This window comes from Heteronotia binoei, chromosome 2 (genome assembly GCF_032191835.1).
Source record: "Heteronotia binoei isolate CCM8104 ecotype False Entrance Well chromosome 2, APGP_CSIRO_Hbin_v1, whole genome shotgun sequence".
Lineage (NCBI taxonomy): Eukaryota > Metazoa > Chordata > Lepidosauria > Squamata > Gekkonidae > Heteronotia > Heteronotia binoei.
In genome coordinates, this window is record NC_083224.1 from 194,935,165 (window position 1) to 194,961,327 (window position 26,163).

The 26,163-nt window shown below is 50.5% G+C and overlaps 1 protein-coding gene across 1 annotated transcript in view; it reads right to left on the reverse strand.

Annotated features, from left to right (window-relative positions):
• Positions 1-26,163, reverse strand: part of REXO1 (RNA exonuclease 1 homolog) — a 64,811-nt gene that overhangs the window by 20,371 nt on the left and 18,277 nt on the right. The window contains 7 exon segments of the mRNA XM_060233125.1: positions 3,816-3,929; positions 5,654-5,777; positions 7,279-7,416; positions 8,732-8,889; positions 11,464-11,695; positions 17,358-17,462; positions 18,338-20,088. Coding sequence (XP_060089108.1) covers positions 3,816-3,929; positions 5,654-5,777; positions 7,279-7,416; positions 8,732-8,889; positions 11,464-11,695; positions 17,358-17,462; positions 18,338-20,088 — 2,622 coding nt within the window.

The following is a 26,163-nucleotide window of genomic DNA, read 5'->3' on the forward strand; positions in this document are numbered from 1 at the left end:
CTCCAACTCAAAAGGGTCCAGGCAGTAGGTGATGGAGATGGAGGGACGGTGGCTCAGTGGTAGAGCACCTGCTTGGGAAGCAGGAGGTCCCAGGTTCAATCCCCGGCATCTCCAACTCTAAAGGGTCCAGGCAGTAAGTGATGGAGATGGAGGGACGGTGGCTCAGTGGTAGAGCATCTGCTTGGTAAGCAGAAGGTCCCAGGTTCAATCCCTGGCATCTCCAACTCAAAAGGGTCCAGGCAGTAAGTGATGGAGATGGAGGGACGGTGGCTCAGTGGTAGAGCATCTGCTTGGTAAGCAGAAGGTCCCAGGTTCAATCCCTGGCATCTCCAACTCAAAAGGGTCCAGGCAGTAAGTGATGGAGATGGAGGGACGGTGGCTCAGTGGTAGAGCATCTGCTTGGTAAGCAGGAGGTCCCAGGTTCAATCCCCAGCATCTCCAACTCAAAAGGGTCCAGGCAGTAAGTGATGGAGATGGAGGGACGGTGGCTCAGTGGTAGAGCATCTGCTTGGTAAGCAGAAGGTCCCAGGTTCAATCCCTGGCATCTCCAACTCAAAAGGGTCCAGGCAGTAAGTGATGGAGATGGAGGGACGGTGGCTCAGTGGTAGAGCATCTGCTTGGTAAGCAGAAGGTCCCAGGTTCAATCCCTGGCATCTCCAATTCAAAAGGGTCCAGGCAGTAAGTGATGGAGATGGAGGGACGGTGGCTCAGTGGTAGAGCATCTGCTTGGTAAGCAGAAGGTCCCAGGTTCAATCCCTGGCATCTCCAATTCAAAAGGGTCCAGGCAGTAAGTGATGGAGATGGAGGGACGGTGGCTCAGTGGTAGAGCATCTGCTTGGTAAGCAGGAGGTCCCAGGTTCAATCCCCAGCATCTCCAACTCAAAAGGGTCCAGGCAGTAAGTGATGGAGATGGAAGGACGGTGGCTCAGTGGTAGAGCATCCGGTTGATAATCAGAAGGTCCCAGGTTCAATCCCCGGCATCTCCAACTTAAAAGGGTCCAGGCTGTAAGTGATGGAGATGGAAGTACGGTGGCTCAGTGGTAGAGCATCTGCTTGGTACACAGCACTCCAATTGAGGCCGCACCATCGATTTATACAGGGGCATTATGATACTGGCTGATTTGTTTTCAATTCCCTTCCTAATAATTCCCAGCATGGTGTTGGCCTTTTTTATTGAAAATGCACACTGTCTTGACATTTTCAGTGAGTTATCTTACACGAATATCTACCAAAAAGGATTGGAAGGGTTGAATCACAGCCCGTTTCCAGATAACCAGCACAGCCGTTTCCCTGCCCCTTCAAACGTTCATTTAAGTCAGGGGTGACGAAACTTGCTTAATGCAAGAGCCACATACAATAAATGTCAGATGTTTGAGAGTAGGAAGGAAGGAAGGACAGAAGGATGGAAGGAAAACAGGGTTTCTTTTTGGGGGGTAGAGGTGGCAAGAAAAGCAACTTTAACTTCAAATGCATCCAAATGATTTAAAGAGAGAAATGCTTTCTCTGAGCTGGGCAATGGGGTAGTGAGGGTTTCAAGAGCCACACAATATGTGTGAAAGAGCCACATGTGGCTCCCGAACCATCGTTGGGCCAGACCTGGCTTAAGTCCATTTTCTCACTGTGTTTTATGTGGGTTTTTTTTTTCATAAAGCAGCTCTGTGGCGCAGAGTGGTAAAGCTGCAGTACTGCAGCACTGTGATCTGAACTCTCTGCTCACGACCTGAGTTCAATCCCAGCAAAAGCTGGTTCAGGTAGCCGGCTTGAGGTTGACTCAGCCTTCCATCCTTCCGAGGTCGGTCAAAGGAGTCCCCAGCTTGCTGGGGGGAAAGTGTAAAAGACTGGGGAAGGCAATGGCAAACTACCCTGTAAAAAGTCTGCCGTAAAAACGTTGTGAAAGCAACGTCACCCCAGCATTGGAAATGACTGGTGCTTGCACAGGGGACTACCTTTACTCTTTTTTTGCCATTGCCTTCCCCAGTCATCTACGCTTTCCGCCCAGCAAGTTGGGTACTCATTTTACCAACCTCAGAAGGATGGAAGGCTACCTGAACCCAGCTTCCACCAACATCAAGCTTAGGTCGTGAGCAGAGCTTGGACTTCAGCTTTACCACTCCGTGCCACGGGGCTCCTTCGGTTATGGATACCGAACTTCTAACTGCAGAGGCATAGTTCAAACAGGAGGTGGCGGGGGCTACAAGCATATACAGCTTCAAGAGGGGATTGGATAAACATCTGGAGCAGAGGTCCATCAGCGGCTATTAGCCACTGTGTATTGTTGGAACCCTCTGTCTGGGGGAGTGATGCTCTGTATTCTTGGTGCTTGGGGGGGCAACAGTGGGAGGGCTTCTGCCCCCACTGATGGACCTCCAGATGGCACCCGGGATTTTTGGGTACTGTGTGACACAGAGTGTTGGACTGGATGGGCCATTAGCCTGATCCAACATGGCTCCTTCCTCCCCCACAACAGACACCCTGTGAGGCAGGTGGGGCTGAGAGGGCTCTCACAGCAGCTGCCCTTTCAAGGACAACCTCTGCCAGAGCTATGGCTGACCCAAGGCCATTCCAGCAGGTGCAAGTGGAGGACTGGGGAATCAAACCCAGTTCTCCCAGATAAGAGTCCGCGCACTCAACCACTACACCAAACTGGCTGGGAGTGTTTTTAGTCTGAGTTCCTTTTTGGAACATATGAACACCTGAAGCTGCCTCCTACTGAACCAGACCCTTAGCCCATCAAGGTCCGTACAGTCTACTCAAACTGGCAGTGGGTCACCGGGGTCCCAAGCAGACGTCTTTCACATCCCCTCCTACCCTTTACTGGAGGAGTCGAGGATTGAACCTGGAACCTTCTGCGTGCCAAGCGGATGCGCTTCCACTGAGCCACGGCCCCGTTGTGGAGAAGAGGTCCACGAATGGCCCTTAGCCACAAGGTGTAGATGGCACACTGTCCGGGACAGCGATGCTCTGTATTCTTGGTGCTTGGGAGGGGCACAGTGGGAGGGCTTCTGGTGCTCTGGCCCCACTGGTGGGTCTCCTGATGGCACCTGGGGTTTTTGGCCACTGTGTGACACAGAGTGTTGGACTGGAGGGGCCTTTGGCCTGATCCAACATGGCTTCTCATATGTTCTTATGTCTGGGGCAGTGATGCTCTGTATTCTTGGTGCTTGGGGGGGCGGGGCACAGTGGGAGGGCTTCTAGTGTCGTGGCCCCAATGGTGGACCTCCTGATGGCACCTGGGGTTTTTGGCCACTGTGTGACACAGAAAGTTGGACTGGATGGGCCACTGGCATGATCCAACATGGCTTCTCTTATGCTTTTATGTCTGTGAGAAAGATACTCAGCATTCTTGGTCCTTGCGGGGGGCAAGATTGGGAGGGCTTCTGGAGTTCTGGACCCGCTGGTGGATCTCCTAATGGCACCTGGGTTTTAGCCACTGTGTGACACAGAGTGTTGGACTGGATGGGACATTGGCCTGATCCAACATGGCTTCTCTTATGCTTTTATGTCTGTGAGAAAGATACTCAGCATTCTTGGTCCTTGGGGGGGGGTGCAAGATTGGGAGGGCTTCTGGAGTTCTGGACCCACTGATGGACCTCCTGATGGCGCCTGGGTTTTTTGGCCACTGTGTGACACAGAGTGTTGGACTGGATGGGACATTGGCCTGATCCAACATGGCTTCCCTTATTGCTCTTATATTTTTAACCACTGCTCTGTACCCCCCAGCAGAAAGGATGGACAAGGAGGAATGAATGAAAACCCCTCCTGTGACACAAAACTCACCGGAGTCACCCCAAAGGGCTACAGAAAGAGGGACGCACCTGTCAGGTCCTCCGCCTGCAAGCTGGTGGATCGGTTGAGCGAGAAGCTGATTTTGGTGGCCAGTTTGCCTCCCAGCATGGCTTCGTGGGACACCATCTTCCTGTTGCTGGGCTCTGGAAGAGGAAGCAGGAAAATGGAATCCTAGAGTTGGACGGGACCTCCAGGGTCATCTAGTCCAACCCCCTGCACAGTGCAGGAAACTTACAAACCCCTTTCCCCTACATTCACACGATCTTCATTGCTGTCAGGTGGCCATCTAGCCTCTGTTTAAAAACCTCCAAGGAAGGAGAGCCCACCACCTCCCGAGGAGGAAGCCTGTTCCACTGAGGAACCGCTCTAACGGTCAAGAAGTTCTTCCTCATGTTGAGCTGGAAACTCTTTTGATTTAATTTCAACCCATTAGTTCCGGTCCGGCCTTCTGGGGCCACAGAAAACAATTCCACACCATCGTCTAGATGACAGCCCTTCAAGTACTTGAAGATGGTGATCCTATCACCTCTCAGCCTCCTCCTCTCCAGGCTAAACATGCCCAGCTCCTTCAACCTTTCCTCATAGGACTTGGTCTTCATAAGAACATAGAATCATTGAAACATAGAGTTGGAAGGGACCTCCACAGACATCTAGTCCAACCCCTTGAACAATGCAGGAAACTCACAAACACCTCCCCCTAAATTCACAGGATCCGCATTGCTGTCAGATGGCCATCTAGCCTCTGTTTAGAAACCTCCATGGAAGGAGAGCCCACCACCTCCCTAAGAAGCCTGCTCCACTGAGGAACCACTATAATGGTCAGGAAGTTCTTCATCATGTTGAGCCGGAAACTCTTTTGATTTAATTTCAAACCATTAGTTCTGGTCCTACCTTTGAGAGTCAAGCAATGTTAACAATCATGAATCGTGCAAAAAGAATTGAAAGAGTTTGATCCTGAATCCAGGTACAGGCCTTCTGTCCTGACAGATTGTTGATCCTATTAGCCCAGTATGGTCTGCTGACGGGCCATACCGTCAAAAGCTGCCCATTCAAGGACAGAGTCTCAAAGTGGCCTACAATCTCCTTTTACTTCCTCCCCCACAACAGATACCCTGTGAGGTGGGTGGGGCTGAGAGAGCTCTCCCAGAAGCTGCCCTTTCAAGGACAGCGTCTCAAAGGGGCCTACAATCTCCTTTCCCTTCCTCCCCCTCAACAGACACACTGTGAGGCGGGTGGGGCTGAGAGAGCTTTCCCAGAAGCTGCCTTTCAAGGACAGCATCTCAGTGCGGCCTACAATCTCCTTTCCCTTCCTCCCCCACAACAGACACCCTATGAGGCGAGTGGGGCTGAGAGAGCTCTCCCAGAAGAGGCCCTTTCAAGGACAGAGTCTCAGAGAGGCCTACAATCTCCTTTCCCTTCCTCCCCCACAAGAGACACCCTGTGAGGTGGGTGGGGCTGAGAGAGCTCTCCCAGAAGTTGCCCTTTCAGGGAGAGAGTCTCAGAGCAGCCTACAATCTTCTTTCCCTTCCTCCCCCACCACAGACACCCTGTGAGGCGGGTGGGGCTGAGAAAGCTCTCCCAGAAGCTGCCTTTTCAAGGACAGCGTCTCAGAGCGGCCTACAATCTCCTTTCCCTTCCTCCCCCACAACAGACACAGCGAGGCAGGGGGAGCTGAGAGAGCCCTGAGAGAACAGCTCTTGAGAGAACACCTCTGAGAGAACTGGGACCGGCCCAAGGTCACCCAGCTGGCTGCCTGTGGAGGAGCGCAGACTCGAACCTGGCTCTCCAAGACCGAGACAGCACTTCTCACCACTACACCAAGCTGGCTCTCCTAATGCAAGCTGAGGCCCAGAGGACAAGTACGTACTGTTTGCACCCTGGGAAGGGCCGGGCAGCAGGCTACGAAGTTTCTTCAGGGTGTTCACCGCCACGTTCAGGTATATGTTCCGGCTGGTGCTGCGCTTGTAAGCCACCTTCTCTTCAGACAGAGCCTGTGGAAGACACCAATATCATACCTCCATGGTAGTTGCCGCCCCAGAGGTTCCCAATCTGCCGGCCGCTCTAGGAGCTTCTGGGAAAATTTCATCCCTTCCCCGGACGTTCTAGCAATTTGGGAGGGAAAACTCTATGGTACCCTCCCAAATTGCTAGAGCGTCCGGGGGAAATCATGGAATTTTCCCAGAAGCTCCTAGAGCAGCCAGCGCAAGACGTTGCCAGTGCGATGGTGTCACTTGCGAGCTGGAGGCTGTGAGGGACTTAGCAACCCTACCCCATGTTCAAGTGCCCAACCCTGTGGGGTGAGGAGAGGCTGTTTGAGGTAGATTTGGAGCTTCAAGCCATTCGCCGGTGTTATGAGAGCATCTGGGGCGCTCCTTCCTTGGCTACATTTCTTTCTAATACAGGGACCAGCCCCGCAGCCAATTAAAAAAAGACAACATCAAGCACAGGCTGGAATGCATTTCACGGGGTTCCAATCGTGTTGGGCCACGTCTCTCAACGCCAAGATGTGACGTTCTCCCCAGTCCTCAGCCCGGCTGCTTCCTCACCCTCCCCAGCTTGGTGTTAATGGGCAAGAGGTGCTGATGTCAGGAGGAGGAGGAGGAAGAAGAGAAGAGGAAGAAGAACAAGAGGAAGAAGAAGAGCAGATTTATACCCCGCCCTTCTCTCTGAATCAGAGACTCAGAGCGGCCTACAATTTCCTATATCTTCCCCCCCTACAACAGACACCCTGTGAGGCAGGCGGGGCTGAGAGAGCTCTCCCAGAAGCTGCCCTTTCAAGGACAGAGGCTCAGAGCAGCCTATAATCTCCTTTATCTCCTTCCCCCACAACAGACACCCTGTGAGGTGGGTGGGGTTGAGAGGGCTCTCACAGCAGCTGCCCTTTCAGGGACAGAGGCTCAGAGCAGCCTACAATCTCCTTTATCTCCTTCCCCCACAACAGACACCCTGTGAGGTGGGTGGGGCTGAGAGAGCTCTCAAAGCAGCTGCCCTTTCAAGGACACAGTCTCCGAGTGCCGTGCAATCTCCTTTCCCTTCCTCCCCCACAACAGACACCCTGTGAGTCGGGTGGGGCCGAGAGAGCTCTTCCAGAAGTTGCCCTTTCAAGGACAGCTCTGCCAGAGCTAGGGCTGACCCAAGGCCATTCCAGCAGCTGCAAGTGGAGGGGTGGGGAATCAAACCCGGTTCTCCCAGATAAGAGTCTGCACACTTAACCACTACACCAAACTGGCTCTCATCTCTAGAAGCTCATCTATAACAGCTGGTAACTTCCAATCATGCTCCAGTCTGGCAAGACCCGGACTAGTGACTTCCTTGCCATGGAAGATTAGCTTCAAGCACCATCAATTGAAACGTCTTCTGATCACGCTTGAAGAGTCTCACGACAGAACCTGGGCAAAACCTTACAACCGACGGTGGTGGATGAGGTGCTCTTCAGGACCCCCACGAAGACGCGCTGCCCCCTCCCCAGTACACACACGCACGCGCGTGCACCTTGTCGAAGGCTTCCTGTTGCGAAGAGCAGATCTTCAAACACTCGTCGATGAAAAGGTGGAGGTACCTCTGGCGAATGTTGGTGGGAACCTTGGCCCCAAACTCCGTTGGGATGACCGGCCGCTTTAAGGTGGCACTCTAGAAGAAGAAGAAGAAGACCACCGCAGGTTTATACCCTGCCCTTCTCTGTGTAAGCCACTCTGAGTCCCTGATTCAATCTCCTATATCTTCTGCCCCCACAACAGACACCCTTTGAGGTGGGTGGGGCTGAGAGGGCTCTCCCAGAAGCTGCCCTTTCAGGGACAGAGGCTCAGAGCGGCCTACAATCTTCTTTCCATTCCTCTTCCACAACAGACACTCTGTGAGGTGGGTGAGGCTTAGAGAACTCTCCCAGAAGCTGCCCTTTCAAAGACAGAATCTCAGAGCGGCCTACAATCTCCTTTCCCTTCCTCTCCCACAACAGACACTCTGTGAGGTGGGTGAGGCTTAGAGAACTCTCCCAGAAGCTGCCCTTTCAAAGACAGAATCTCAGAGTGGCCTACAATATCCTTTCCCTTCCTCCCCCGCAACAGACACCCTATGAGGTGAGTGGGGCTGAGAGGGCTCTCCCAGAAGCTGCCCTTTCAAGGACAGAGTCTCAGAGCGGCCTAAAATCTCCTTTCCCTTCCTCCCCCACTAGAGACACCCTGTGAGGCAGGTGGGGCTGAGAGAGCTCTCCCAGAAGCTGCCCTTTCAAGGACAGAGTCTCAGAGTGGCATACAATCTCCTTTCGCTTCCTTCCCCACAACAGACACCCTGTGAGGTGGGTGGGGCTGAGAGATCTCTTACAGCAGCTGCCCTTTCAAGGACAACCTCTGCGAGAGCCATGGCTAACCCAAGGCCATTCCAGCAGGTGCAAGTGGAGGAGTGGGGAATCAAACCCTGTGAGGTGGGTGGGGCTGAGAAAGCTCTCTCAGAAGCTGCCCTTTCCAGGACAACTCCTGCTAGAGCTACGACTGACCCAAGGCCATTCCAGCAGGTGCAAGTGGACGAGTGTGGAATCAAACCGGTTCTCCCATATAAGAGTCTATGCATTTAACCACTACACCAAACTGGATCTCTAGGAAGAACGAAAGGGAACCGACGTCACTTAAGTGATGCAGCCTCCGCCTAATTCCAAAAGGTCAAGCTCTCTAACGGGAAGCCTCTAACTGAAGAGTCATAGGATATTATTTTTTTAATAACATTTATATCCCTCCTTTCCTGGTGGCTTAAGGCGGCTGACGATAGTTAGTTAAAAACCTTTTCAGTTTAAGCCAAGACAGCAAAACCTGAGTGAGTGACACCCCCCCCCCCAGCTCTTGGAGGATCGGCTACAGCAGGGGGGCATGGCCTAATATGCAAATGAGCTCCTGCTAGGATTCCATCCACGACCCCCGCCATAAAAGACTCCCGGCGTCCATGTGGGCTTTACCTGCAGTGAGGGGGCGTGCGCTATCCTCTTAGGGACATTCGTGTTGGTCGTCTTGGAGGCCATCCCGGCCAGTGTACGCGCCTTCAAGGACAACGCGTCGGTGCCGTTGGAAGAAGCCATGCTCCTGGGTGGAACTGCTCTCTGAGGACCTCCGGGGGCTGGAAAGACACAAAGCAAAGAACTTAAAAACCCAAACACTGCAGAGGGGACCGAATGACCGGATGTGCGGACACAGAGCAAGCCAAGTTGGCCCCGTCAGTGCCTGATGGGATTTCGGCAGACAGAAGAGGGGGGAGAACATATGAAGCTGCCTTCTATTGAATCAGACCCACCCCCTCGGTCCATCAAAGTCAGTATTGTCTCCTCAGACTGGCAGCGGCTCTCCAGGGTCTCAATCTGAGGTTTTTCATGCCTACTTTGCCTGGACCCTTTTGAGTTGGAGATGCCGGGGATTGAACCTGAGACCTTCTGCTTATCAAGCAGATGCTCTACCACTGAGCCACTGTTCCTCCATCTCCATCACCTACTGCCTGGACTCTTTTTAGTTGGAGATGCCGGGGACTGAACCTGGGACCTTCTGCTTACCAAGCAGATGCTCTACCACTGAGCCACTGTTCCTCCATCTCCATCACCTACTGCCTGGGCCCCTTTGAGTTAGAGATGCTGGGGATTGAACCTGGGACCTTCTGCTTCCCAAGCAGATGCTCTACCACTGAGCCACCATCCCTCCATCTCCATCACCTACTGCGTGGGCCCCTTTGAGTTAGAGATGCCGGAGATTGAACCTGGGACCTTCTGATTATCAACCGGATGCTCTACCACTGAGCCACTGTCCCTCCATCTCCATCACCTACTTGCCTGGACCCTTTTGAGTTGGAGATGCTGGGGATTGAACCTGGGACCTTCTGCTTACCAAGCAGAAGTTCTACCGCTGAGCCACCGTCCCTCCCCAAAACAGCTGCATCTGGACTAATGTAACCGGGAAGGCCACATAATTTATTTTGGATGCTTCTGTGTTGCCGCCTCTGAGTTCTGTTTGAGGTGGCTTACAATTAAAACAATGCCACCCTATTAAAAAACAAACCATTGGGACATAAACGGCATACAACTAGCCATGAAAACAGAGGCATGTAAACAGAGATAGACTACAGAAAAGCGAGTGTGCTGCTTGGACAATTCCCCTACACCAGGTGTCAAATATGCAGCCCGGGGGCCGAATCAGGCCCCCGGAGGGCTCCTATAAGGCCCCCAAGCAACTGGCTGTCATCTGCTTCCTTCTCCCTCTCTCTTACTAGAGTCTGCATCTCAGCTTGCTTTGCCAGGCTCTCTCAATCACACAGGAGTTACAGAGCAAAGTCTCCATTGTCTGCATTGGTTGAGGCTGCTTCCTTGGGGAGGAAGGGGGAGCTTGATTTCTCAAGCTCTCTCAATCACACAGCAGAACTACAGAACAAAGTATCCATTTTCTCCATTGGTTGAGGTTGCTCCATTGGGGAGGAAGGGGGAGCTTGCTTTGCAAGGCTCTCTCAATCACACAGCAGAGCTACAGAGCAAAGTCTCCATTTTCTCCATTCGTTGAGGCTGCTAACACACCCTGTGAGGCAGGTGGGGCTGAGAGAGCTCTCCCAGAAGCTGCCCTTTCAAAGACAGTCTCAGAGCAGCCTACAATCTCCATTCCCATCCTCCCCCACAACAGACACTCTGTGAGGTGGGTGCCGTTGAGAGAACTGTCCCAGAAGCTACCCTTTAAAGGACAGAATCTCAGAGTGGCCTACAATCTCCTTTCCTTTCCTCCCCTACAGCAGACACCCTGTGAGGCAGGTGGGGCTGAGAGATCTCTCCCAGAAGCTGCCCTTTCAAGAACAGAGCCTCAAAGCGGCCTACAATCTCCTTTCTCTTCTTCCCCCACAATAGACACCCTGTGAGGCAGGTGGGGCTGAGAGAGCTCTCTAGGAGCTGCCTTTTCAAGGACAGAGGCTCAAAGCGGCCTACAATCCCATTTCCCTTCATCCTCCACAGCAGACACCCTGTGAGGCAGGTGGGACTGAGAGAGCTATCACAGCAGGTGCCCTTTTCAAGGACAGAGTCCCAGAGCGGCCTACAATCTTCTTTCCCTTTCTCCCCCACAATAGACACCCTGTGAGGTGGGTAGGGATAAGAGAGCTCTCCCAGAAGCTGTCCTTTCAAGAACAGAGGCTCAAAGCAGCCTACAACCTCCTTTCCTTTCCTCCCCCACAACAGACACCCTGTGAGGTGGGGGGGGTGTGTGAGAGAGGTCTCCCGGAAGCTGCCCTTTCAAGGACAGAGGCTCAGAGCAGCCTACAATCTCCTTTCCCTTGCTCCCCCACAACAGACACCCTGTGAAATGGGTGGGGCTGAGACAGCTCTCCCAGAAGCTGCTCTTTCAAGGACAGAGGCTCAGAGCGGACTACAATCTCCTTTCCCTTCCTCCCCCACAACAGACATCCTGTGAGGCGGGTGGGGCTGAGAGAGCTCTCCCCAGAAGCCGCCCTTTCAAGGACAACCTCTGCCAGAGCTATGGCTGCCCCAAGGCCATTCCAGCAGGTGCAAGTGGCGGAGTGGGGAATCAAAGCCGGTTCTCCCAGATTAAGAGTCCCCACACTTCACCACTACACCAAACCGGCTCTCAGTTAAACGGCTGAAGTCAACAGGCGTTTGATCCTCGTGGTCCGGTGTGCCAGGCTCCTGTCCCCACCCCCACCCTCACTTACTGCAGGAGGTGGCCACAGGCAGAGCTGCGCTGCTGGGCACGTGAGCGATCCGCTTCTTCTCTCCTTTGTGCAGCGCGGGGGAGCTCCTCGGAGGCGCCGCAGCCGCCAGCACAGTTGAGTGCAGGGCCAGCTGCGCCGCCTGCTGTTGAGCCAGGCGGATCCTCTGGTAGCAGACCTCTTGGGCGGTGGGTGGGCGGTAAGGCCGGACCGCCGGCTTGCTTGGGACTTCCGCCTGCAAGGGCCAAGAGCCTCAGTGTTGGTTTGAGAAGGTAAGAGAGTCCGGCACCGGGGGAGGAGGCCCTGCGTACTCTGAATGGGAGGCCGCGTTTTGAACAGACTAATCCAGAAAGGTGGGCTCGCGCTGTCGATTTGTTTCCAAGAAGAAGAAGAAGAAAGCAGATTTATACCCTGCCTTTCTTTCTGGATCAGAGGCTCAGAGCAGCTTACAATCTCCTATATCTTTTCCCCCCTCACAAGACACCCTGTGAGGTGGGTGGGGCGGAGAGAGCTCTCACAGCAGCTGCCCGTTAAAGGACAGAGTCTCAGAGCGGCCTACAATCTCCATTCTCTTCCTCCCCCACAATGGACACCCTGTGAGCCAGATGGGGCTGAGAGAGCTCTCCCAGAAGCTGCCCTTTCAAGGACAGAGGCTCAGAGCGGCCTACAATCTCCTTTCCCTTTCTCCCCCACTACAGACACCTTGTGAGGTAGGTGGGGCTGAGAGAGCTTCAGGGTCATCAGAAAGAAGGGGGAGGGGAGGGAAATGTCTGCTTGGAATTCTATTATTCCCTATGGAGATTTATTCCCATAGAAAATCATGGAGAATTGATCTGCGGGTATCTGGGTCTCTCGGGGGACTGTTTTTTGGTGTAGAGGCACCAAATTTTCAGTATAGCATCTAGTCCCTCTCCCCAAAAAAACCCCCAAGTTTCAAAAAGATTGGACCAGGGGGTCCAATTCTATGAGCCCCAAAAGAAGGTGCCCCTATCCTTCATTATTTCCTATGGAAAAAAGGAATTGAAAAGGTGTGCCGTCCTTTTAAATGTGATGGCCAGAACTCCCTTCAGAGTTCAATTATGCTTGTCACAGACTTGATCTTGGCTCCACCCCTAATGTCTCTTGGCTCCACCCCCAAAGTCTCCTGGTTCCACCCCCAAAGTCCCCAGATATTTCTTGCATTTGGACTTGTCCAAAATTCCATAAGGGACTTGGCGACTTTAAGAGAGAAAAGGATTCACCGGAAGGAAAGGGTTAAAGCACACGCGACCTGAATCTCACCCAAGGGGCACGCTCAGGTTATCACAGCACACTCTGCCCTCACCATCTCCACGCGCTCAGCTTTGTAAAGTGGTTTGCCGTTGCAAATATTTGAGTTCGGGGCTTTCCAACCCATTTAACGCCAATCTGTTATCTCTCGCTTTGGTGGGGGGGGGTATTGCCTGGGAAAAGGGGGGGGGGGAGAGTTAACAGATAAATTGACAGAGGATGCACAACTGGCCCAGCGCTTATTTATGCTGACAGCAAAAGTTTTCTTTGTGACAACAGAGAGCTTATTGACCCCGGTGGGGGGAGAGAGGCACAGGAAGAAAGCTGGAAAAGGCAAGCATTGCCAATAGAAGGCCATTTCGTTTGGGAAAACAGGTTGGCATGCATCAGCCCCGCAGGGTGCAAGACCCTAAGGGGGAGGTGAGCAGAAGGCGTTTGTGCCACGCAAAGGGAGGCTGGGGTGCCAACCTGCACTGTCCGAATTTGTATAAACACGTAATGATTTCCCACTAGCCTTCTGCCGCTCTCGCGCTCCTCTTCTCTGCGGGGGCTTCCGTCGGATTTCACACTATCTGCCCCCGGGGCTGCAACTCGCTTTGCCTTTTTCGGATATTTAAAAGTTTTATTGATTTAAACTACAATAAAGAAGCATTGCAGAAAATACATAAAAAGAGGGGGAAAGAGGGAAAAGGGGCCTTGACTGGGGAAAACAGAAACAGAAACCAAATATATCAGTATAAATATATCAATTATAATTCCACCTCCCAATAAAATGCGCAAATCATTCTACCTACCAGTATAAAAATCTCCTTAAATATTACCATCCTTTCTTCTTTTACCAGAATAATAAAAAAAGAATAATTTTTTTAAATAAACTAGTAAAGCAATGTAAATCTAAACAGTTCTTCCTAAACACAAATTAAATATAACCAGTTAAGAAAGAAGATTTTTTTCTTTCAAGACTGTCTCAACGTCAAATTTATCTAATTTAACTCACGCCTATAATAAGCACAAAGTTAGTTATTGATTTAGAAAAATCCTTATTAAAAGAAGCACATAAAAATCATTTCTTTGTCCACAGCAAATTACATAAAATACAACTGCATATTTTGTCTATCTCCGTCTAAATCATTTCTCCTGATAACATACTAAAAGCAAGTTTGTCAAATTACCAAATCTACCAAATTCCACAGCAATTATGCTATCTGCCTTTTTCACCCTTGATCCTATTCTTACATCATTATAAGCAGTCTCACTAAATAGGCAAACTGTCCATACATCTACTATATAGAGAAATATGTTAACTACACTCATTACTTTTTCAAGATCTCCCTTATTCTTTTAAAGTATAACATCTGTTCATTATTAATAGTTACATGTTTGTTTATTCATCAGGAAAGAGGGAAAAAAGAACCCAAATTCCAGAGTCCTTCTTCCCAAAGATTAAAAAACTTTTAAGTTCCTTTGATTTCTACACCCAAATTGTATCCGAGGCAGCCCATTTAATCAAAGTTTATCTTTTGGTATCACATTTCATTTCTTAGTCAGAGTTCCTTGTTCAGCCATTCACCAAAGCAGAAGAAAAAAAATCCAAACTCCTTTTTTCGAATGGCCTTCCAAATCCAGATTTGTTGATTGGAGTGCAGCTGTTCTCTTCTCAACAAGGCCTGCCCCCTCAACCACAGGGGGAAGAATTCCTCGCCATTTTTCCCTCTCCACTTGATTTTACTGCAGCTTAACTTCCAGTCTGGTTTTGAAAGTGCGTCAGAAGAGATCACTTTACTTTTCCTTTGTTTGCTTCGCAAAATATCAGTCTCCCCTTCTACTTTCACTGCCGTACTGGACCCCTGCAGATTTGCCATTTCATTAGCTGTCAGATCTTCTTCCCTCAGATCATTAGCTGTCAGCATAAAATAATCTCTAAGGAGCTGCATAAATAAGATCTTCCTTCAGAAAGCTGAGATTGGCGCAAATATCTTTTCTATGTGCCATTTCATTAAACGGTGCCATATCAAAACTCAGTCTCTTAAGTCAGATTGTACATTCTCCTGTTAGTCCCTGTTCTAAAACAGCTTCAACTAAAATTTTAGAAACCATTCTTTCAAATACAGTCAGGCACTAGAGACAGAACTCTTTACTGTATATCTCCTTTGTGTTCAGATCGTATTGCAAATTCTTGATAATCTCTTTGATATATATCCAATTATAGTCCGGGTCAATTTTGATAATTATATTCAATCCAGTTGAAATAGTTAAGACTGTCCGTAGCCTTTCGAGGCCTTTTGAGCTAGTCTTTTGCTGTTAGGCAGAGTGACCCATCGGGGAGTAGAATTAGACAAAAACACCTACTTGTTAAGTAGAGTCGTCGCTTTAGAAGTGGGAAAATGCTGCTTTAAAGATGTACTGGGGAAAGTGAAAGCATAAAAGCGATCGGGAGTTCTTCTTTTTCTGCTGATATGCCAGCTTTCATGCCCGCAGAGCTTCAGGACGCACGGAGAGCACAGAGGGCAGTTGCTGCTGGCTCCCTCCCTCCCCCCTCCCCCGTAAAAGTCCCATGCCGAAGGAAAAGCGCAGAGGGTCTATGGGGGCATCACTTCTGTGACACTCCTCCAACAGCCAGACTCAGAGTTGTTGCAGGAAGACGATCTACAGGCAATTCTGAAGCCAAGATGACGGATCTCGGAAGTCCCCTAGCTTTGCCTTTTTCGTGCGGCAAACAGAAACTGGTTTTTAGGGGATCTTGTTTGCTGCAAGAAAGAGGCGGAGCGAGTTGCAGCCTCGGGGCAGCTTGTGCGAAATCCGACAGAAGCCCCGCTGAGGAGAGGAGAGTGAGAGCGAGGTCAGGCTAGTGGGAAATCGGTCTTATTTGAACGCCGGCATTTGAATGTGAATGTGAATGTGCACAACCGCAGACAAAGGTGCGCCGGGTGTCAAGCGGCAAGCTGCAGGCTAGTATTTGTAGGTGCCAGGACGGTGGGCAGGACCTGCGAGAGCCAGGTTCCAATCCTGACGCTGGCCTTGACCCAGTCCCACACATGCTCACTTATCTCACAGGGGTGGTGCGAGGATAAAATGGAGACAACTAGAATTAGGTAAGCTGTTGGGGATCCCTACCAGGGAGATAGGTGGGGCAAACGATAAGCAGATCAATCAACAGGAAAAGCTGAAGATATCCCAGAGAAGAAGATGATGATATTGGATTTATATCCCGCCCTCCACTCCGAAGAGTCTCAGAGCGGCTCACAATCTCCTTTACCTTCCTCCCCCACAACAGACACCCTGTGAGGTGGGTAGGGCTGGAGAGGGCTCTCACAGCAGCTGCCCTTTCAAGGACAGAGTCTCAGAGCGGCCTACAATCTCCTTTCCCTTCCTCCCCCACAACAGACACCCTGTGAGGTGGGTAGGGCTGAGAGGACTCTCACAGCAGCTGCCCTTTCAAGGACAGAGTCTCAGAGCGGCCTACAATCTCCTTTCCCTTCCTCCCCCACAACAGACACCCTGTGAGGCAGGTGGGGCTGGAGAAGGCTCTCACAGCAGCTGCCCTTTCAAGGACAACCTCTGCCAGAGCTATGGCTGACCCAAGGCCATTCCAGCAGGTGCAAGTGGAGGAGTGGAGAATCAAACCCGGTTCTCCCAGATAAGAGTCCGCACACTTAACCACTACACCAAACTGCCTGGAGCTGGAGTGGCCAAACTTGCTTTAATGTAAGAGACACATAGAATAAATGTCAGTTGTTTGAGAGCTGCGAGACATGAACGTCAGATGTTTGAGAGCCACTAAACAAGGAAGGGAGGGAGGCAGGCAAATAGATGGGGGAGGGAAGGAGAGGTGGAAAGAGAGCAAGTTAAAATGTATTCTCCAGGTCACCAGCTGGCTTGGCTTGGAGAAGCGATTTGAACAGACAAATGCCTTCTCCCAGCTGGCCGACAGGGCGGTGGGGGCTTCAAGAGCCACGCAATATGTGTGAAAGAGCTACATGTGGCTCCCGAGCCTCAGTTTGGCCACCCCTGGCCTCCATGCAGCAGCCAGCAGTCACGGGTGTTGTGTGCGAATGCCTGTTTTGGCAAGTCGACCCAAATTCGAGTGGATTTTCAGCCTTTAAAAGGTTAAGAAAGGAAGGGGAAGGTCCCCTGTGCAAGCACCGGTCATTTTCAACTCTGGGGTGACGTTGCTTTCACAACGTTTTCACGGCAGACTTTTTATGGGGTGGTTTGCCATTGCCTTCCCCGGTCATCTACACTTTCCCCCCAGCAAGCTGGGGACTCCTTTGACCGACCTCGGAAGAATGAAAGGCTGAGTCAACCTGGAGCCGGCTACCTGAAAAACCAGCTTCCGCCGGGGATCGAACTCAGGTCGTGAGCAGAGCTCGGACCGCAATATTGCAGCTTTACCACTCTGCGCCACGGGGAAGCTTGTGACACTTTATGTCTTTATTATACATACCACGTTCCATAGCTGAGCAAATGGTATTCTTAATCCTTTTCAAATGGACTTGAGGGCACGTCGAGTCCCTAGTCAGCAAGGGGTCAGAGATAAGGCTGTGGGACAAGAGTTCGTGTGTGGAGCCCCCCCCCCCACAACCAATGGTATTTCACGCCTCCAGGGTTGCTCCGAAAGAGCCACTTACGCTTCCTTGTTTGGTAACGTGGGAGATCCTCCTCTTCTGACCAGGAAAGAGGGTGGTTAAGCCGTCCTCCCCAACTTTTTCTTCAGTCTCTTCCTCTCTGGATGGCTAGAAAGAGAAGGAGGGGGTGGGGAGAAAAAAGTTTCAAAATGGTACTTTGAAGACTTGAGATCTAGAGGAGTTAGCAACGTCAGTCTGTTGCTGAAAAATAAAGAGTCCAGTGGCACCTCTAAGACGAACCGATATTATTGTAGCATAAGCTTTTAAGGAACCCAGCTTTCATCGTCGAAAGAAGATAGAAGATATTGGATTGATATCCTGCCCTATACTCTGAATCTCAGAGTGTCACAGCGGGCACAATCTTCTTTACCTCCCCCCCCCCCCACAACAGACACCCTGTGAGGTAGGTGGGGCTGAGAGAGCTCCTACAGAAGCTGCCCTTTCAAGGACAATTCTTACGAGAGCTATGGCTGACCCAAGGTCATTCCAGCAGGTGCAAGCGGAGGAGTGGGGAATTAAACCTGGTTCTCCCAGATAAGAGTCCGCGCACTTAACCACTACACCAGACTGGATAGTAGACTGGCTGGTAGGTGGGAAGGCAGGTGGGAATGAGGGAGGGAAGGAAGGAGGGAGGAAAGGAGGGAGGGAAGGAAGGAAGGAGGGAGGGAGGGATGGAAGGAGGGAGGGAAGGGAGGAAGAAGAAAAGTATAAAGAAAGCAACTTTAAATGCATTCTTCAAGCTGGCTGACAGGGCAATGGGGGCGTCAAGAGCCATACAATATGTGTGAAAGAGGCACATGAGGCTCCCCTGGTTTAGCCCAAATTTCTTCTAATTTAATTTCAACCCGTTGGTTCTGGTCTTACCTTCCGGGGCAACAGAAAACAACTCTGCACCATCGTCTATACGACAGCCCTTCAAGTACTTGGAAGATGGTGATCATATCACTTCTCCGTCGTCTCCCCCCTGCCTCCCCAATTCTTACCTGTTTCCCCAGCCGGCCTTTGTCTTCCGTCTTTACGTCTGTGGATTCGTTAAAAATCCGGAGGCACTCCTCCATTGGGTCTGACTCGAAATCCAGGTCCTTCTCGAGGACTGAGTAAGCCACATCATCAGAAGAAGAGGAGGAGGGGGAAGGCGGAGGCTCTTTGGACAGCTTGGGACGTTTCAGGCTCGGCACCCCGTTGTAACAGGGCAAGGGCGAGCCACCGTCGTCTCCGTCCGAGTCTGAACTGACGCTGGGGAACACCACCGGAGGGGGCTGAGCCAAGGGCCCCTCGTCCCCGCTCTCATCACCAAAGAGGTCGGCATGGCTCAGCGTCCGTTGCTTTGCCCGGCACTCCCCCTTGGCGCTGCCCTTCCTCTGGGAGTCAGCTGGCTTTGCCTTTGGTGGCTCCGAGGTTAGCGGCTTGGCCTTTCCGTCTTTCCGCTTGGCCTCGCGTGCCTCTTTCTTGCCTGCTGCGTTGACGGGTCTTAGCTTGGAGTCTTTCTTGGGGCTTTTCACTTTCTCGCTGCTAGATGCTTTACTGTGGCCCTCTTTTTTGTTCTTCCCAGAGATCTCTTGCTTCCCGCACGTCCCTTTCCCAGTTTTCAGCTTGTCGGGGGTTTTTAAAGATCCGCCAGTGTGGGGCTTGTCACGTTTCTTCTCGCTTCTCTCCCCGTTCCTCCTGTGCTCTTTTGTGCCGGTCTTCTCCTTGTCTGCAGCTCTGCCTTCAGCCTTCTTCCCCTCTGCGTTTTTCTCTTTCACTTTGTCTTTTGTTACCTCTTTGTTTTTCCCTTTCCCTTTCTCGTTCCTGTTGGAAAGGACCTTGGCTAACTTTGCCTCCTTCTGCAGAGCGTCTCCAACAATGGTCCCCTGAGCGCTTTCGATATCTTCCATGTCGTACTGCACTGCCGTCTCCTTCATCTGCCGGGAGCGCAATTCGTCCTGTTGGATCCCCTTTGCTTCGGTGACCGGCAGGTCGCTCCCCTTGCTGTCCGAGCTGCCTTTGGGTTTCGAACGGCCTGCCGGAGCCGCTTCACCTCCCAAATCTTGATCATCTTCCGAGTCTGAGAACTTTGCGACGGGCGATGGGCTGGCAGCCGCGTCGCAGTGCTTCTTGAGCAGCGGAGAATACGCATCTCCGTGGTCGACGGCTCTGTTCCTTTTGGTCCCCTTCGGTTCCTTGGCGCTGGCTTTGCCCAAAAGCCGCGCAGAGTAATTGGAAAGAGGGTCGTACTCCAAGTCCGTCGAAGGCTTGGATTTGTCTATTATGTACTTGCTGTTCGCAAAGGAATGGCTGTATTTCTTCGGCTGGGTGACCACCGTGGGGACGTACTCCAGCGAGCTGCCCTTCGATTTGGCACTGCCAGGAAAATCCAAGGTGTACTTGCTCGATCGGCTCGTGGAGGCCGCAGCGAGAGGGGTGGGGTTGTAGTCAGTGCTGCTTGCGCTGTAGCTACCCGGGTTGTATTCCAAGGAAGTAAAGGAGTTGGCTTTGGTCACGGAAGCTGGCCCGGTGGCACCGGAGACCAGCGACGGAGGCTCGGACGTGGCATACTCCTTAGTGGTCTCCAGAAGTTCCTCGTACTTCTTCTGCTCGCGCTCAACTTCGTTTCTGACAGCTTCGATCGCCTGGTTGACCAGCTCCAGTTCCAGAATACTCGGGGCCGGGTCGGTGACATCCTCCAAGCTCCCGTTTCTGCTTTGGCCCGAGGGGTTGGGGAGTTCGGGGTTGTAGGGGTCATAGCCACACTCTGTAGAAAAGAAACGGGGGGGGGGGGGGAGAGAATACATTAGATCAACTAGAGCCTGAACACTCCCCAGAAGCCAAAATGACCAAACTAAGGCTATTGTACATTGGTCACGTTATGGGAAGACGAGATTATTAGGTATTATTAGGAAGGGAGATTGAAAGCAAAGCAGCCGGTATCAGAATGCCCCTGTATAAATCGATGGTGCGGCTTCATTTGGAATGCTGTGTACAATTCTGAACATATATGAACATATGAAGCTGCCTTATACTGAATCAGACCCTCAGTCCATCAAAGTCAGTATTGTCTTCTCAGACTGGCAGCAGCTCTCCAGGGTCTCAAGCGGAGGTTTTTCACACCTTTTTGCCTGGACCCTTTTTTAGTTGGAGATGCCGGGGATTGAACCTGGGACCTTCTGCTTACCAAGCAGATGCTCTACCACTGAGCCACCATCCCTCCCTGGTCACCGCGCCTCAAAAAAAATATTACAGCATTGGGGAAAGTGCAGAAAAGGGCAACTAGAATGATTAAAGGGTTGGAACACTTTCCCTAGGAAGAAAAGTTAAAATGCCTGGAGAAACGTCAACTGAGGGGTGCCATGATAGAGGTTTACAAGATTATGCACGGGATAGAGAAGGTAGAGAAAGGAGGACTATTATATACTATTACACAGGGTTCTTTTTGTAGAAAAGCCCAGTGGGGACTCTTTTGCATATCAGGCCACACCTGATGTCATCATTGTTCTTCACAGGACTTTTTGTAGAAAAGGCCCAGCAGGGGCTCATTTGCATATCAGGCCACACCTCCTGATGTCACCACTGTTCCACACAGGGCTTTTTGTAGAAAAGGCCCAGCAGGGACTTATTTGCATATCAGGCCACACCCCCTGATGTCACCATTGTTCCACACAGGGCTTTTTGTAGAAAAGGCCCAGCAGGGACTTATTTGCATATCAGGCCACACCCCCTGATGTCACCACTGTTCCACACAGGGCGTTTTGTAGAAAAGGCCCAGCAGGGACTCATTTGCATATCAGGCCACACCTCCTGATGTCACCATTGTTCCACACAGGGCGTTTTGTAGAAAAAGCCCAGCAAGAACTCCTGCATATTAGGCCACGCTCCCTGACACCAAGCCAGCCGGAACTGAATCCCTGCTCAAAAAAAGCCCTGGTATTACATAGTGAAGTATTAGGGAAGACTGTAAAGATAAAACCACGGCAGGGTTCCTGGAAGAGCAAAGAAGGAAGTTTAGCCAATGAGGCAATGTAGGCTGAAAGGACGAAGGAGAGAAAGCCACCTGGGTTTTGTGCCTCGCGTTCCAATTGAGCTGCCCTGTTTGATGTGTCAGAGGTGCCCTATAAGAGAGGGTATTCCGCCCAAAGTGCTCAAAGGACGGCTACAAATTCCTGGAGAGCATGGATCTTGTGCAACAGCAGCTCACACATTGAGGGGTGTCTCTTCCTGACCTGGTTAGAGAACCCGGGTAAAAAGAGAGGGAATGGGGGTTTGAGACGCTTGCAACGTTTTGCCAAAAGAATCCTCTCCCCCCCAGGGGTGACCAAACTGTGGCTCGAGAGCCACATGTGGCTCTTTCACACATGTTGTGTGTGGCTCTCAAAGCCTCCACCGCCCCACTGGCCAGCTTGGAGAAGGCATTTGTTTCTTTAAATTATTTCTCTAAGCCAAGCCAGCCGGCAGCCTGAAGAAGGAGTTTAAAGTTAAAGTTGCTTTGTTTCCACCTCCAGCTCCCTCCCTCGATCAGTTTTACTTCTTTCCTTCCTTCCTGTCTTTCGGCTCTCAAACACGTTCATCTCTTGTGGCTCTCCAACATTTGATGTTTATTCTATGTGGCTCTTACGTTAAGCAAGTTTGGTCACCCCTGCTCTCCCCCGTATCCACGGGAGCCAGGTTTGATTCCCCACTCCTTCACATGAAGCCAGTTGGGTGACCTTGGATCAGTCACAGTTCTCTGAGTTCTCTCAGCCCTGCCTACCTCACAGGGTGTCTGTTGTTGGAATAGGAAGTGGAAGGGAAAGGAGATTGTAAGGTTCTCTAAGACTCCTTTGTATCCAAAGGAGTACGAAGGAGTATCAAACCAACTCTTTTTCTTTGTCCTTCTAAGGACACAGGACGCAACGGGAGGGGAGAATTCAAAATGAAACCGCGCTCATTTGGGATTACCTAGGCATTTTTTAAAAAATCATTTTATTCCATTCTTTTTATCTTTTTTAAAAAAACTAAGATTTTCCTGCGAATCTGTGGATTCCCCCAGATCTGTAGAAACAGCTCCCTTTCTGTACCTGACCCCAATGGACAGATTCTTCTGATCCGTGCTCTGAGGCCACGTTCAGGATTAGCTTGAAAACAACCCCATCAGGGCTTTTCCTGAGCAGGAATGCACAGGAACACAGTTCCGGCTGGCTTGGCACCAGAGGGCGTGGCCTAATATCTACGGGACCGCCTCTCCCCATATGTGCCCCGGAGATCACTACGATCTGGCACACAACACCTGCTAACCGTCCCTGGCCCGAAGGACGTCCGACTTGTTTCAACCTTTTCGGCCTTGGCCCCGGCCTGGTGGAATCAGCTCCCTTTAGACATCCGGGCCCTTAATGAATTGTTACATTTCCGTAGGGCCTGCGAAATAAAGCTATTCCACCAGGCCTTTGGTTGAGGCAGCAGGCGTCCTATTCCGTCAGCTGGCCTTATGCTACGGTACCATCCCTGCCGTAACATGAATTTTAAGAACCTAAGAGAAGCCATGTTAGATCAGGCCAATGGCCCCTCCAGCCCAACACTCTGTGTCATATAAGAACATAAGAGAAGCCATGTTGGATCAGGCCAATGGCCCATCCAGTCCAACACTCTGTGTCACATAAGAACAGAAGAGAAGCCCTGTTGGATCAGGCCAATGGCCCATCCAGTCCAACACTCTGTGTCCCATAAGAACGTAAGAGAAGCCAAGTTGGATCAGGCCAATGGCCCATCCAGTCCAACACTCTGTGTCATATAAGAACATAAGAGAAGCCATGTTGGATCAGGCCAATGGCCCATCCAGTCCAACACTCTGTGTCACATAAGAACAGAAGAGAAGCCCTGTTGGATCAGGCCAATGGCCCATCCAGTCCAACACTCTGTGTCCCATAAGAACATAAGAGAAGCCATATTGGATCAGGCCAGTGGCCCATCCAGTCCAACATTCTGGGTCACATAAGAACAGAAGAGAAGCCATGTTGGATCAGGCCAATGGCCCATCCAGTCCAACATTCTGGGTCACACAGTAGCCAAAAGAACCAGGTGCCATCAGGAGGTCCACCAGTGGGGCCAGGACACCAGAAGGCCTCTCACTGTTGCCCCTCCCAAGCACCAAGAAGACAGAGCATCACTGACCCAGACAGAAGAACATAAGAGAACATAAGAGAAGCCAAGAGAAGAACATAAGGGAAGCCATCCAGTCCAACACTGTGTCACACACACACACACACACACATACACACACACACACACACATACTGTGGCTAATAGCCACTGATGGACCTCTGCTCCATATTTTTATCCAATCCCCTCTTGAAGCTGGCTAAGCTTTTAGCCGCCACCACCTCCTGTGGCAGTGAATTCTACTTGTTAATCACCCTTTGGGTGAAGAAGTACTTCCTTTTATCCGTTTTAACCCGACTGCTCAGCAATTTCATCGAATGCCCACAAGTTCTTGTACTGTGAGAAAGGGAGAAAAGTACTTCTTTCTCTACTTTCTCCATCCCACGCACAATCTTGTAAACCTCTATCATGTCACCCTGCAGTCGACGTTTCTCCAAGCTAAAGAGCCCCAAGTGTTTTATCCTATCTACTGTTTTAGACTCTCAGTTTATATAACATGTGCCCAACTGAGCTGCTATTTATAACTTATTACCATTTATCAAATTCTATTGTTCCTATTGATTTGGTTTTAACTGTTGTTTTATACTGTTTTTAGAACATTGCGAGCCCGTTTCGGGAAAGGGCGGAATATAAATAGCCTAAATAAAAATGTAAAAAAATATGTAATTGAGTTCTTGCTGGGCTTTTTTACCTACAAAAAAAGCCCCGTGTGAAACAATGGCGCTGTCAGGGGGTGTAGCCTAATATGCAAATGAACCCCTGCTGGGCTTTTCCTACAAATAACAAGCCCTGCCTGTAATCTAATTCGAAAACCTAAAAGGTGAAGAGGCTGGCAATAAAATTTCAAAAGAAAGCAAGCCCGCTCCCTCATATACCGGGCCATTTTAAGACTGTGAGCTCTCCAAAGCCTGCATAGGTTGTGTTCGGAGCTGAATTACTTAAGAAACTGCAACTGAAAATGCAACTCGAAAGTTACTTAAAAATATCTCCCCGTGGGTTTCACTCTTTGAACCGGGGATTAAAAACGGCACGACGGCTCGGCCGCTTGCGAGCATCTGTGGGACAAAGCTTAGCCTCTCGTGTGTCATCGGAAGGATAAAACCCGGGCAGGGATGGAATAATTAAAACGTAATGCAAATACCTGCCCTGCAAAATGACTTTTTAAATACGGTAAGTAACCTCTTTAGACATAACTCCCAAACAGCAGCAAAGTAGCATTTTGTTAGGACCAGAACTGGCCCTGACACTACACGGAGTAGACATTCGCCTAAGACACCAGCCTGGGGGGGGGGGGTGCCAAAGTGGACACATCCCATGTGACCAGGTCGTTTTTTTGAGCCAGAGCGCAGGCACTCCAGCTCAAAAAGAGTCCTGAAGACACGGGCTCCTCCCTTCCCCAGCCATTTTATTATCATAACAGCTTTGGGAGGTTAACATAAGAGACACACAGAATAAATGTCAGATGTTTGAGAGCAGAAAGGAAGGCAAATATATGGGAGGAGGGGTGGAAAGAAAGCAACTTAAACTTTACATGCATTCTCCAAACCTTTGGCTGGCTTTGCTTGGAGAAGTTACTTAAAGAGACAAATGAACATAAGAGAAGCCATGTTGGATCAGGCCAATGGCCCATCCAGTCCAACACTCTGTGTCACACAGGGGCCAAAAAACCCAGGTGCCATCAGGAGGTCCACCAGCGGGGCCAGAACTCCAGAAGCCCTCCCACTGTTGCCCCCCAAGCACCAAGAATACAGAGCATCACTTCCCCAGACAATATGCTCCATCTGAACCTTGCAGCTAATAGCCACTGATGGGCCTCTGCTCCATAGGTTTATACAATCCCCTCTTAAAGCTGTCTATGCTTGCAGCTGCTGCCACCTCCTGTGGCAGTGAGTTCCGTGAGTTAATGACTCTTTGTTTGAAGAAGTACTTCCTTTGACCTGTTCTAAGATTACTGTTCATTAATTTCATTGAGTGATTGTAAGTTTTTGTATTGCAAGAAAGGGAGAAAAGTGCTTCTTTCTTCAGCTTCTCTATGCCATGCATAAGTCTGCAAACCTCTATCTATCATGTCACCCCTCAAGTGTTCTTCCTCCAAGCTAATAAGCCCAAACTTTAACGTTTCTTCACAGGGAAAGTGTTCCATCGTCTTAATAATTTCAGTTGCCCTTTAGTTACCTTCAAGGACCCCTCCCATGGACTTCCAAATCCAGTTGTTTCCAACAGAGGTCTAATTAAAAATGATCAAAAAGCTTTGTTTTTAAAAACTGGCCACAAAACATCACACAAAGGTATGAGCGAGTTTCTGGGTCACCCAAGACTCTTTCATAGCATATCTCCCTGAAATGCTGACACTTTTCTTAACAAAACAAAACAGAGAGTTGCGGGAGCCACTGGACCTAACAGATAACACAATACATCCAACTGGAAATGCCTTTTCTGCCTAACAGACAGAAAGCCTTTTGTCTTAAAAATGATTATCGACTTTTATCATAATGCCACCTTGCTCAACAAACTCCAATAAGCTTAAGGTAGCACTGGTCGCAGAAAAATTATACTTTTTTCTCATGGAAAAGCTGTTTTCCCGTAAAGAAACGAGAAAGGAACCAAACTTCAGACTGAAAATGCTTTCTTCAGCAGGAGTCCCACCTGGAGCACAAGATACCAGGGGAGCTCAACCTTTTTCAAGTCTGCAGAGACC